Consider the following 13,180-nt stretch of genomic DNA (forward strand, 5'->3'; position numbering starts at 1 on the left):
GTAGGCAGAGGGAGTGTTGAGACACTCCGTTCCTCTCTTTCCGCAGAGTTCTGGAGGCATTGCGTGTTGAGTGGCGCCGCTCTTTCCCTCGACACCAGAGCGAATAAATGGAAATATAAACGTAAATAAATATTTCACTTCCTCGAGTGGGGATCGAACCCACAACCGTCGCGTTACAATCACACCCTTGTACCGCTGCGCCACGACAGCCTTAGGTATTTGAAATATAATAATTTTAAAATAATATATTTTTTTCATACTACTCTCATTTTATATTCATGTAATTTGCAATAAAAACGCAGCGTAACTCAACACCGCGCTTTGTTTGTTTACTATAGCGGGAAAATTAAAATAACTCATTTCTCTTGTACCAATACCGAACCCACCACCGATGGCCACATAATGAAACACCATATCAACAAAATATATATTTTATTCAATTGAATTATCACAATAGCTCGTGGATAACTAAAAAATAATTACAACTTCTTAATATACTTTGTATAATACATATTTAACATAATAAAATGTTAATAATAAAAATTGTCCTATCTTTCAGTTTGCATTTCATAAATGATTATTATAAATTAGGCCATTATTTTATAGTTAGCGTGAAAATGTTTTTATATACTTTACATGTAAAAAACACCTTCACGCTTTTTCCCGCATGGCAGGGTAGGCAGAGGGAATCTACTGGCAGAGCTAAACCCCACGCTTGGTGGATAGAACCCACAATCATCAAGCGTCAATGGTTGAGAATAAATACGATAAAAATATGATTATAAATAACATTTAATTTATTTTTAGTATTAAAGCATACATATATGTATGTATATGATATTTTAAAACGGTTTAACACAATAATTCATCGTGAAAGTTAAAATAAAAAAATACTAATAATATTTAACATATCATGTTATTATTTTATTTCGATTTCATATTCAGTAAATGTTTTAAGTTAAAAAAAAACTGTCAAATTGATAACTCCAAAGTATATAGACTCAACTAACACGTATTGTTAGCTTCGAAATCCACGAAATTTGAAAACATGCAATTTTACGGCATTTACCGATTATATAAAAAATGTAGTTTAATTGTATCCTTAGGATGAACATAATTAAAACTTTATTTTATTTGTAATTATTCTCAATAATTATAAAAACTCTGCAACATCTTCTTGTTTTTGTTATCTATTCTCATTATTAAATAAATAAAGTTATGCAAATAAATAATAATTTAAACTAATAGTTAACTTTAAGTTAATCTTTAGTTATTATTTGAACGATAGTTTTTATTATTTTATTTCCTTTTTCGTAATGTAGGAGATTTAAGGAGGGATCGTTGATTTTCTCTTCTAGTAGATTTATTAGTTCTATTCGTATTGTTTTTAACATTTCTGCCACCTGGAAAATAAAGATAAAGATAAGAAGAATATAGATAAAGATGAATGTTATTTATTGTTTAGCTTGACACTGCATAAATATGTAAATGGATAAATATTTATGTGCAGTTATGAAGCATTTGTATTAAACGCGATGATAGTGGATTTAGTTTAAACTTTCCTTACCTGCCTTACTTAGTTTAGAATACCTCATAAAACGACGTCGAAGTTTTAGACCTTTAAATAAAATTAACTAACCTCATGTTTTTCAACTTGAAACATAATCCAACCGTCTTCTAACGACACTATAAACGTTCCATTGTGTAGTTCCACACCTAATGAACAACCTGTAAACAATAATTAGTTTTAAAATGTATTCGAGAGGCTCGTTGGAGAGAGGGGACAGTAAAACAGAAAACCACCTTTTTTTGGCGTACATTAATATAAAAACTCTATATTATATTATCAGTCGTGGGGCAGGGGCACAAAGTGTGCTCCATAATCGACTGGATGTGGGTTGGATCCCCATTCGAGAAAAGGAAATATTTATTTAAATTTATATTTTTATTTCTTCGCTCTGGCAAAGCGCGGCTTGAGTTCCGCCACTCAACACGCAGTGCCTTCAGAATTCGGCGGAAAGAAGGGAACAGAGTGACTAACATTAGGTTCCCTCTGCCTACTCTATTGTGTACGGGATACAGCGTGAAACTGATTTATTTTGATATGGTTTTGAAAAACATATTACATATTTATATACAAGATCTCAATTATATTACCAGAAAACAGTACTAGCGGCAACTGAGGCACCATGGAACATTCTCGAATGAACACTCTGGAAGTTTTCATCTTCTCTTGATAAACTAAATACGGACTTGTAAAGTGTCCTATTGTTGAATTTACAGAGGACGGATGCAGGGCTACATATCCATCAGATTTAGTTTTGAATTTTAATTCATCTGGTGTGGGTTGTCTCGGTATGGCGCCCCCGGCTTGCATGTGGAATGACTTTTCTGGTGTTAAAACCTGGAATATAGTAGATATATTAATTTTATAGTGTAATTATTGTTGTTGCTTTAATGTTTATTGATTTTTTTATTATAATATTTATTTGTTGCGTAATAAAAATTGCTAATTCGAAACGATTCGTAATGATTCTCCACCTTACATATTTATTAGATATGGCTCCTTGTGAGTTTTTACTATTTCTGTAAATAAAAATAACCTCAAAGGGCCGTCGTTTTACAAGAAAAGATGATTTTACAAAATGTGCATCACTGAAAGGCTATCCTGAAGATCAATACGCATATAAAATATGGTACATATGCATAATATCTAGTGGAGACTAATTTAGAAGCGTCAATATTTATGTCGACCAATATTTAAAAAAAAATCCCAGCATTTTCTAAACAAATTATCACGTATAATTTTGAACCTTACCTTCACGACGTTAGGATACAAAGCTGCACATAAAATAGCAGCTAATAACTTGTCATTGTTCCCATTTAAATTTAACTGTAAAGAAAATATTGTTATAAATATTTTTTATATAATTATTTTTGTTTACTTTAAGGCATTTATACAAAAAATATAATTAATAAAGAAAACCTATAAAAATATGACAACTAATTTTATACAAAACAAGAATCTGTGATCATACATACAAAAATAAATCATTCAGTCAAATTGAAACCTCTTTTTCGAAGTCAGTTAAAAAATATACTTACTTCCTCACCAGTTAGTGATAAAACTGAATCTTTTCTCATTTTCTTTCTCAAGGCAGGCATGGCGGGCACGAAGCCAATCGAGGCAAGTAATCCTAAGAACTGGTGTTTAATATCCGCTAACATCATTAACGTTTTGTGTGATAAGAAATGATCATTTGCGAACATTAACGCCGCGTGCGTACTTGATTTTAATCTGTCTTGCCATTTCTGTAAAATATATTACGTATTTTTTACACTATTACTTATTAGTATATATATATATATATATATTACATATTTTTTTTAGTTTCATGCAGCAGAGGAACCGGGGAACCTAGTGTTCTGCTGAATTCTGGTGGGGAATATAATGTATTTACTAATCTGAATTGTTATCGTATCGTATCTAATATATACATTATACTTATAATGACTTTTTATTTTGTAGCGATTTTATGTAATAAAATATTCTATATTTAGTTTTTAATTTATGAAATTGAAAATGGAAATAACACAAATACTAGTGCTTGAGAAATGAAATGTCTTAACACTAGGTTCCCTCTGCCTACTATGCCGTATGCGGGATACAGCGTGAAGCTGCTTTTTAATTTACTATATAAATACTTACTCTATAAGCCCTAAGGGTAGTCAATTGATCACTGTTTGAACAAGCGAATTCTCTTCTTTTTGCGTCAGCTTCTGCCTGTAAATAAATATCGAAACAGAGAACATTATTTACTATGAACTTAACTTTAACTAAAAAGTAATAAAGTAAATTTCAATAATTTATAATGCTATTATAATTTATATTTATGTATAAATTTGCCCAAATATAACCCTATTGGGTTGGGTTTGCCCAAATATAGCCTTATTAGGCTGTCTAACTGTACACTATGTTGGGATAGATGAAGCTAATAAAAAGCGATAAAAGTAACTAACCTGAAGGTTATATTAGAGATGGAGTATAGTCAAAAAATGTCATTATATTTATTGTATTAAAAAAACTTATATAACTGTTATAAAAGACCCTATATCCAAAATATAAAAAAGACAAGATCTAATATGAAATCCAAAACAAATGGAAACTTAACGTCTTTTCATGACATTATATTTTTCGAATCTATTAGCTACTGTCTTTTGACTAATCTGTTAAAAGAATTATATATTTACAATATATTTAACATTCTAAGAGAAAACTATTTAATAATTTATTAATTACTTTACAATTCCCACAAAAAAATGCAGAACCAAACCAACCTTCTTACCAAACGGCGCTACAAACGGACTTTTATGACTCAAAAATGCCGCCATAGTCAAAGCAGAGTCAACACAACAGAATATAGCGCCGAATAACATCAATTTTCCTATTCTAACATCCACTGGTAGTTCCGCAAGATGTCTTCCTAAAGCTGTTAGAGAACATTGCTTGTCTAAAGCTCCCACGTCTTGTAAACGTGTGATTGCACCATCTATGTTTGACTTGAGTGGGGGTTCAATTGTTTTTTCTGGAATAAATTAAATTAAGGATTGATTGATTTTTGCTAAAAATTAGAGTCATCGTGGCGTTGCTCTGATTATAAACCCGACGATAATGAATTATTTTCATTTCCTTGCACTGGTAACAAGATAAAGTTTGGTGTTGGGTTCTGCAACACACAATGTTTTAAAAATTTAAAGTGCGTGGGGAACGTAAAATACTCTAAATAATAGGTTCCCTCTGTCTATCCAACTACAAGCAGGATACAGTGGGCAGATAAAAAAAAAATCCTAAGACTTAAGAACTCACCTAAAACATCATGAACGCTCATATCCTTGAACAAAGGTAAAATTTTCAATTTCAAAATCAATTGTTCCAAGGGCACCCTATGTATTTCAGGCACAGGTTGTTCTGATAAGTGATAAGAATACCTATGAGAGGTGAACAAGTGTATGCAGACACCCGGCATCACTCTCCCGGCCCTGCCTTTACGTTGTTTAGCATTCGCTCTGGACTCCCATACTAGGTCTAGGGATTCCATATTGCGGTTGGAATCGAATCTAAAATGTTATATTGTAAAATTTGTATTAAATGGTGAAATAAATATTTTTTCATACTTTATTTTTTTTATTTTTAATAGTAGGTTTAATAGTATTTTTTTTTATTTCCATTAAGACAAATGCAGCGCTAAATTCCGGCACTCAACAATGTTTCAAAAATCAGACGGAAAGTTAGGATCGCAATATGTCTTAAGCATTAAATACACGCATTCTTTATAGTAACGTTCTGTCAAGGTTGGGATGTAAAATTATTCCATTATAAGTAGGTAGTATTCCATTATATGTAGTACATATATATTTTTTATGCTAATATTGAAAATTTAAAAACATATATCAAATACCTATTAAGATTATTATCATGTAAATAATGCTCTTGAAAAACATAGTTATTTAGAATTTTGACAGACATTACAATTTTATATATATGTTTATATATAAAAAAACAAAAAAATACCTTTTCTCCTTCATCCTGCCACAATCAACAACGAACACACAGTCATCTATAGTAACTGACGTTTCAGCTATATTAGTAGAAAGCACTATTTTCCTAGTTCCGGGCCGAGGTTTCTTGAACACTAATGACTGTTCGTCACTTGATAGTGTTGAATGGAGTGGTACGAGAATGTATTTGCCTGTTCTGAAAGTAAATAAAAAAATATTTTACATTTAAGCATATTTATTAGTTATGCTTTATTATTTTTTTGTGTCAGCCTAGCCTGCGTTACAAAGCGTGAAGCTGAAGAAAAAATATTTTCTCAACTAAGAATAGTCAACCTTAAGTTTTGTGCAAATATTAGGAATATATATTTTTCTTTGAAATCAAATTATTCCTATTATAGCTTTATTATTACATCAACTTACTTTGGACTAAAAGTATGACTTTCCAATAACTGATCATATAAAGACATGATCTCTCCAATACCGGGTAAAAATATCAAAATGGCGCCTTCTTTAGGCCATGTGTGGTCACCTTCTACTAAATAATTTAGAACATGCTCTATTAAATCTAAATTTATCTGAAAAATAAAAAAATGTTTATCAAATTTACGATAGTGTTCTAATGGAGTTGAAAAGGCTACAAGCAATGAAAGTGGTTTTAAGCAGTATTGACATTATTAAAACCAGTTTCAATTTAAAGATTAAAGAATTTCTTTTGAACTAATGTAGAAGATTATTATATTTTTTTATTTAAAAATTTAAATTTAAAAATATATATTTATACTACTACTACTAACCTTCTCGGTGTCGATTAAATATAGATTTTTACACGCAACTTTACTACATTTGGGGTATCTGGCGACCATTTGTGATATATTGAGGTTTTCATCGCGTATGTTGTTCTTTGGCGGTTCCGTTGCTTCTGAGCGTACGTCACATGTTTCAAGTTCCGTTTCAAAATCTTGTTTTTTATCAGCTTCAATATGAAACATAGTCAAAATATAAAATGATACTACCATTACTGAATAATAAATATTTATTACAATTATTTCATATATGCTATAACCTTTACCCTGTAGCAGGGTAGGCGGAGAAAACCTAGTGTTACACTTCATTACGCACCTTCCGCCGAATATTCTTCAAAATTCGGCGCAATGTTAGCTGTGAGTAATAATTTATTTATAGTATTAATAAAAAATATACCTTTTTTGACTTTACGAGCGTAAGTTCCATTTTCTTCTAAAATATAATTTGTCATGTCCATTACGTCGTCTAAAAATAATTGCTCGACAGGAAACGTTCTACCTAAAATTACAAAATGTTATGTGTACAATTTTTTTCTTTTTCAATTTAATACTGTATTTCTCACATAGCAGGGTAGGCAGGGGGAACCTAGTGTTAAGGCACTCCGTTTCCGCACTTTCCGCCGAATCCTCAAGGCACTGCTTGTCAGAATTGTGTGCGTGTGTGTGAGTGGCAGAACTTAACGCCTTGTTTGTTTGGTTACCAGAGCGGTGGAAACGAATATTAAATATTTCATTTTTCCCGTTTAAAATCGGTCGCTTGTTACAACTTATTTATGTTGCTAGCATTTTTATAGGGAGATTTTATCAGATGTCCGTTACCACATATGTGATGATTTATACTATTTAGAAAATATGTAAAATTTCTAACGTAACGGAATTTAAGCCCACGCTGTAGCCCCGCTGAGTTTACAAATTTACGCAACCAAAACATAACTTAGGATTATCGTTTGCCAAGAGAGAATGTTATTTATTAAACATATTTAACATTTCAAACATATTCCACACTTAGGAAAATAAAATACTTTTTCAGTGTTTTTTTTTTTCTATTTTTACAGTTACAAATCCCATTATATTAAAATTTTGAAACTCTAAAAAAACATTTATCAATATTTTAATAAAATTACCTGGTATCTCCAAAACTGGTACTTTACTAAAATAATCCGAAAACAATTCTGCATTCAATGTGGCACTCATTAAAATAACTTTCAAATCTTTTCTAACTTTAATCAAATCTCTTAATATAAGTAAGAGAAAATCACTTTCTTCTGACCTTTCATGGACTTCATCAACTATTATATGACTGACTGACTTCAATTGAGGGTCATATTCCAGTCTTCTCAGTAAAATACCAGTAGTACAGAACGTTAGGCGTGTTTTCGAAGACACTTTGCTTTCTAATCTAATCTGTGAAAGAAAAAGTAAACTATAACTATCGGTTCGGTTCTTTATTTATGGCGCTTCGAGCGTGCCAGTTGAGAACTATAACTATTCAACTATTTTTAATTAAAATTAATGTCAATATAAAACAAGGTTTAATTCTACCACTTTGCACGCTCTATTGTGCAGTATATGGGAAAAAGAGTGTCTGAACACTAGGTTCCTCTTGCCTACCTTGCTACGTACAAATTACAATGTGAAGGTTAACATAAAAATAAAAAAACTCACTTGATAACCAACAACCTGCCCTGTCTTCTCAACCCTCTCATCCGCAACTCTATCAGCTACTCCAATAGCCGATATCCTCCTTGGTTGTGTACAAACTATTTCAACATGGTCATTATCTTTGGCATAATTATTTAACCAATTGTCTAATATGTATTGAGGTATTTGTGTGCTTTTACCGCAGCCTGTTTCACCACTTATTACTATTACCTGGAATTTATAAGGGTAATAAAGTAAATAAACATGATGATTATGTATATTAGTATTTTATAATAGTATGTATTTTTTCCAAAGGTTGGCTGGTAGAAAACGCTAATTAGCGATAAGACCACCTTTTGTGTGTCACTTGTCTCTTATTTTTGTTTTTTATACTTTTTTTTTCTAATGAGGAATTGTGGACAATAAGTGAGTGTGTGTAAAAAGTGTAAATAAATAAAGCTGAAATTAATTATCCAACATTATGTTAGTTTTTACCCAAATTTGAGCGCGAAAGTCATCGCCGTATTTTATTTTGCCAGGACGAAGAAATTAAGATAATAATTAATTAAGCCAAAAACATATATAAGATTCTTTATTGCACTAATGGAAATCTTTATCCATAAAATTAAATAAAATTATTAGAAAAAGATTATACATTCAAAAATGGTCTCTACAATGTGACCAAGTGGACAAGAAAAGAGCTTGGGTCAGAAAATCTTTAAATCGTTATGACATTATCTATTGATGGTGGAAAGTGTAGAAGTTGATTTGATTTTATTTTATTTATCAAAAACATCATATATTTACCTGTGATTTTTTCATAGCTTCTAATATTTCAGATCTCTTCTGCCATGCAGGGAGTTTTTTTCTGCTAGACATCATTTTATGATATCTATTATTATCTCTTTTCTCTAACCACCATTTTGCTATTTCATTATTCTCTTTCAAAATTGCATCAAAATTAACATCAGCCCTATTTTCTCTGGCAGCACCTTTGTTATAATGTGAAGGTAAATTTTCTTTTTGTACATTTGTATTTTCTATTAATTGAGGAAATAAAGCTTTTGAAGTATCAGGAAAGGTTCTTGTATCAAATTTTATAAAATTCACTATGTCTTCCTCATTATTTAATAATTCAACTAAAGAGTATATACTTGGTATACCATCTTGTGATAATATTCTAGCTTCTTCATAGAGTCTAGCTGTTATTTTTAAACAAGTAAGCTCTGGAATCAAGTTTGTATTTTGACCTAACTTAAAAAATATTAATGGTGGCTCAAAAGGATATAAAGTATCATCTGTAAATCTTACTTCTAATTCATATGTTATTTTTTCATTATTAACTTCAATTTCGATAGGTTTATCTTCATTTGTTTCATGTGAGAATTTACATTTAGCACCAAATCTGCAGGAACCTCTTAAAAACAGCTTACAAGCTTCTTTCTTTTTAGTTTTGAAATTTGCATTGTGTTCTTTTTTCTTTATTTGAGGCTGTTGATTTTCATATAGTTTTGCTATATAATCTACATTTAGTTTTACTGTCCATATATTTGTATCTTTAACTTTAAAGCTATTCTCATATATTGATTCCAGAACTGCCTTTTCATCTATTCTCATTTCTAACAGCTCAGTCTGTGTAGGAACATTTTCAGGTTTTTCTTGTTGAGTAATATTTAAATATTTCTTAAGTAATATCTCTAATGCTTTATCAACACTTTCTGCTGCATATTCTAAAGCTTCTGAACAATGTGCCTTGTGAAAACTATACCTAAAGGAATATAAAAATATACATTTAACATATTTATTTTTATTACAAGAAATATAATTCTATATTAATGCTATTCAAATTAAACACTTACTTTTCTAATTTTGCTAAAGCAAATTCCCTTAATCTAGCTTCAGAGGACTTCATATCTGGTTTTGCGGTTAAAGAATAATCACAGCCACCTTGAACCACTAAATTGCCTCTTTCCATCCAGTATCTGTTGCTTAGATTAGAACCTTTATCCTGAAAAATATGAATATAAAAAATATTATATCTACAATTATACAAAATGTTAGAGTATCAAATTCTAATTTTATTTTCACTGAAAAATACACAATTAATATTTTTTAAAATTTTAAACACTATATTTGATGGCAGAAATCAACTTTATCTTAACAAACCAGTGAAATGAAAATAATTCATTCCTCCAAATGAGGTTTGAACAACTGACGATTACATTTACAGTCACTCTGTGCTACAAGAGCCTCATTAGTGAAATAAAATGAGTAATAACCATATCATATCTACAAAAATATAATAACAAATTGATATGATAACATCAAAACATTGCACAACATGTAATAACATAAAAACATAACATTTACTTTTACTTTATGCTGTATCCTACATATAGCAGGAGAGACAGAGGAAACCTCAATACTAACACTCCGTTCCCCGTTTTCCGTCAAATTTCTATAATAATTAAATTGATATGATAACATCAAAATATTGCACAACATGTAATTTACAGACAAACAGAAAATTTGTACTAGATCTAGGAAAAATCCTTGATAATGAAATACCTTGTAAAGGCTAGCACTGCCTAGTTTAAATTCAGGACCATGTATAAACCTTAATGTCTCTAATATAAGCTTTTGTGAATCAGCGTTAAGGCGAACCGTTTGCATCTCAACCTTAAGATTAGGGTGAGGATCTTCTTCTACTTCTTCTTTTTGTTTCCTAAAACAATGTAAAATATAGATATTTAATATTTTAAACATCAAAAAATACTTTTTTAAATCTGTTTAATTATGAAACCTTATACGAGCGTCAACCGGCACTCTAAGGAAGTAGTCTTCGGCGAGTTGTCTGCTATTGTAGTCCATATTTATAAATTATTTGTTTAACGGTAATAAATATGTAAAAATATAAAAATATGTGATTATAACAATCACGAAGGATGAACACGTTCAGGGTTTTTAAATGTCACTGCAAATTGTAACAATTTCAATGTTGCTAGGTTCTACCACCACAGAATACATTTACTCCTGATTAACTAAAATGAAACTTCACAGAATAAAAAAGTCAATAAATAACTTCTGTTTATTTTTTAGTTGTATACCAATTTATATGTTCTATTTATAAAATAATAAAACCTGCAATATATACAATGATTAAAAATTTTGATTCAGTCACCATGATCATGCAATAGATAATAAAAATAATTCTAACGTATACTATCAAAAATTTTAATGAAGAAATAGAAGAATTATAGATGAAATTAATATATAAATATTGTATTTAACTATGAATTGGACTTAAAAGAGTAAAAAAAATATAATAGCAACATATGCTATGTCATTTTAATGGCGGTAAACGTTCAATGTCATTGTTAGGCGCATTTACGGAGATTGATGGCATTTAAAATCTTTGTGGAATACCTTTTGAAATATTTTAACTATTATTATTTATATCTAAAGAGATTTATATATAAGTATGTATTATTATTTAATAATCATATTCTTATGTTTTTACGTGATGAAAATTATTTTATAACACTACTAAAAATGGTTCCTTATTGGTCTTTGTGTTTTTTAAAAGCAAAATTGTATAAAACTTATTTTATGATATAACCTCTAACATTTTTGTGGTTGTAATACCGTATTTTTTCAATGAACTTTTAATGATAATGTAAAATCCTTACTCTACTTTTTTTTACATAGATATAAAATATTAAAAAATATTAAAAGCGTGGCGTTGAGTTCTACCACTTAACACACAATGCCTGTCAGAATTCGGCAGAGAGTGGGGAACGGAGTGTCTTAAAATTAGTTTCCTTCTGCCTACACTGCTGTATGCAGGATACAGCGTAAAGCTGATTTAATTTAATTTATTTTATTTTTTTTCAATAATAACGACATCTATGAAAGTCTGTTAGTAGTTACCTATCACGTAGTTATGATCTGTTAAGGGATAAGTAATAATATAAATGGGAAATAAATTTATATTAAAATTATTATTAGTTTATATTAAACAAATAATACGAATGCCTTAGTCCCTATAACGAAAAACTTCTGAATAAAACATGTTTTATATAAAAAATGTGAAGTTTAAATTTCCTCCTTGCCTAATAACGTATTCCGAATACGAAACCCATCATTCGCTAAAGCGGACCTATGCAATGATTAAAATGCATCGCGGTAGGTACATATAACTGAAATGTATAGAATATTAACAAATATTTAACATTCTACGTAAAATTCAAGTTTAAAATTTCTCATAGAGGATAAAAGGTTATTTGGAAAAAAAAACATTAATCTATGAAATACTTTAAAATAATAAATAATAAAAATCTGAGAAAATACTTATTATTGCCTTTTTAATTTAATCTATATTTCATTTTTAAATTAGTATTAATGAATAAGCACTATTTTTAATATTTTTTTTTAGACTTACGCATCACTAAGATACAAAAAAAAGAAAAAAACATAAATGAAAATTTTCTTTACCGTTGAAAGTGACAATGTGTCTTAATTTAAAATTTACTAATAGATATATAAGTATGTATACACATATATATATGAATGACTTTACATCCTGCCAAACCTTCTTAGCATCTAAGGTCAAAATAAGAGATTAAAGAAGAAAGTCAATTAATTTATGGGATAACACACCTTGAGTTTAGTATTGCCATAATTAGGCCGAAACAGGCTTAATTTGATAAACTTGTTAATTCGTTTTTATAATATGTGCCTATTTAGATGGTTAATATGGTTTTCATAGACGATTTAAAAGGAGGTGAAGTGAAAATATCTAATCATAACTAAGCCAAAAGAAAAATGAAAAAATAATACGTGTGTGTGTAAAATAATAGATAGATTTTATTTATTTTTGAGGAGATTGTTTATGCTTTGAAGTTATGAGGAAGGCAAGCTAGCTTACAATACAATAAAAACTAATAAATATGATGTAACTAATAAATAAGATTCATTATTATTATTACATTCTTTAGCTCTAGGTATATACGATACGCCAACTTTTTATGAATACACTTTAGAGTTACAAAAAAAAACAATTTGGACATTTTAAGACTTTTTTAATTCCTAATTAGCTACATTTATTTATTATTAAAATTTAGTTTTATTTACTGTCAATGTTTAAATACTTTATTATTTGCATGTATTATACTATC

The 13,180-nt window shown here is 29.4% G+C and overlaps 1 protein-coding gene across 2 annotated transcripts in view; it reads right to left on the reverse strand.

The window, feature by feature from the left end:
* Positions 1-415: 415 nt before the first annotated feature.
* LOC146530992 (putative ATP-dependent RNA helicase DHX57) overlaps positions 416-13,180 on the reverse strand; it is a 34,856-nt gene continuing 22,091 nt past the window's right edge. Inside the window, exons 1-18 of one of the 2 annotated variants that reach the window (XM_085199149.1) lie at positions 10,807-10,994; positions 10,572-10,728; positions 9,863-10,011; positions 8,811-9,771; positions 8,028-8,234; positions 7,487-7,766; positions 6,760-6,861; positions 6,354-6,532; positions 5,980-6,134; positions 5,573-5,755; positions 4,868-5,118; positions 4,339-4,586; positions 3,710-3,784; positions 3,106-3,312; positions 2,819-2,893; positions 2,158-2,404; positions 1,640-1,728; positions 416-1,403 (exon numbers count right to left, since the gene is read on the reverse strand). In XM_085199149.1, coding sequence (XP_085055275.1) covers positions 1,260-1,403; positions 1,640-1,728; positions 2,158-2,404; positions 2,819-2,893; positions 3,106-3,312; positions 3,710-3,784; positions 4,339-4,586; positions 4,868-5,118; positions 5,573-5,755; positions 5,980-6,134; positions 6,354-6,532; positions 6,760-6,861; positions 7,487-7,766; positions 8,028-8,234; positions 8,811-9,771; positions 9,863-10,011; positions 10,572-10,728; positions 10,807-10,874 — 3,777 coding nt within the window. In that variant the 5' untranslated portion in view covers positions 10,875-10,994 and the 3' untranslated portion in view covers positions 416-1,259. Of the gene's footprint in view, positions 1,404-1,639; positions 1,729-2,157; positions 2,405-2,818; positions 2,894-3,105; positions 3,313-3,709; positions 3,785-4,338; positions 4,587-4,867; positions 5,119-5,572; positions 5,756-5,979; positions 6,135-6,353; positions 6,533-6,759; positions 6,862-7,486; positions 7,767-8,027; positions 8,235-8,810; positions 9,772-9,862; positions 10,012-10,571; positions 10,729-10,806; positions 10,995-13,180 lie in introns of those variants that run through there. The other variant, XM_085199150.1, reaches the window with a different exon arrangement.

The sequence above is a fragment of the Heliconius melpomene genome, chromosome 16, assembly GCF_056956725.1.
Source record: "Heliconius melpomene rosina isolate 202511_hmr_F chromosome 16, ASM5695672v1, whole genome shotgun sequence".
Classification (NCBI taxonomy): domain Eukaryota; kingdom Metazoa; phylum Arthropoda; class Insecta; order Lepidoptera; family Nymphalidae; genus Heliconius; species Heliconius melpomene.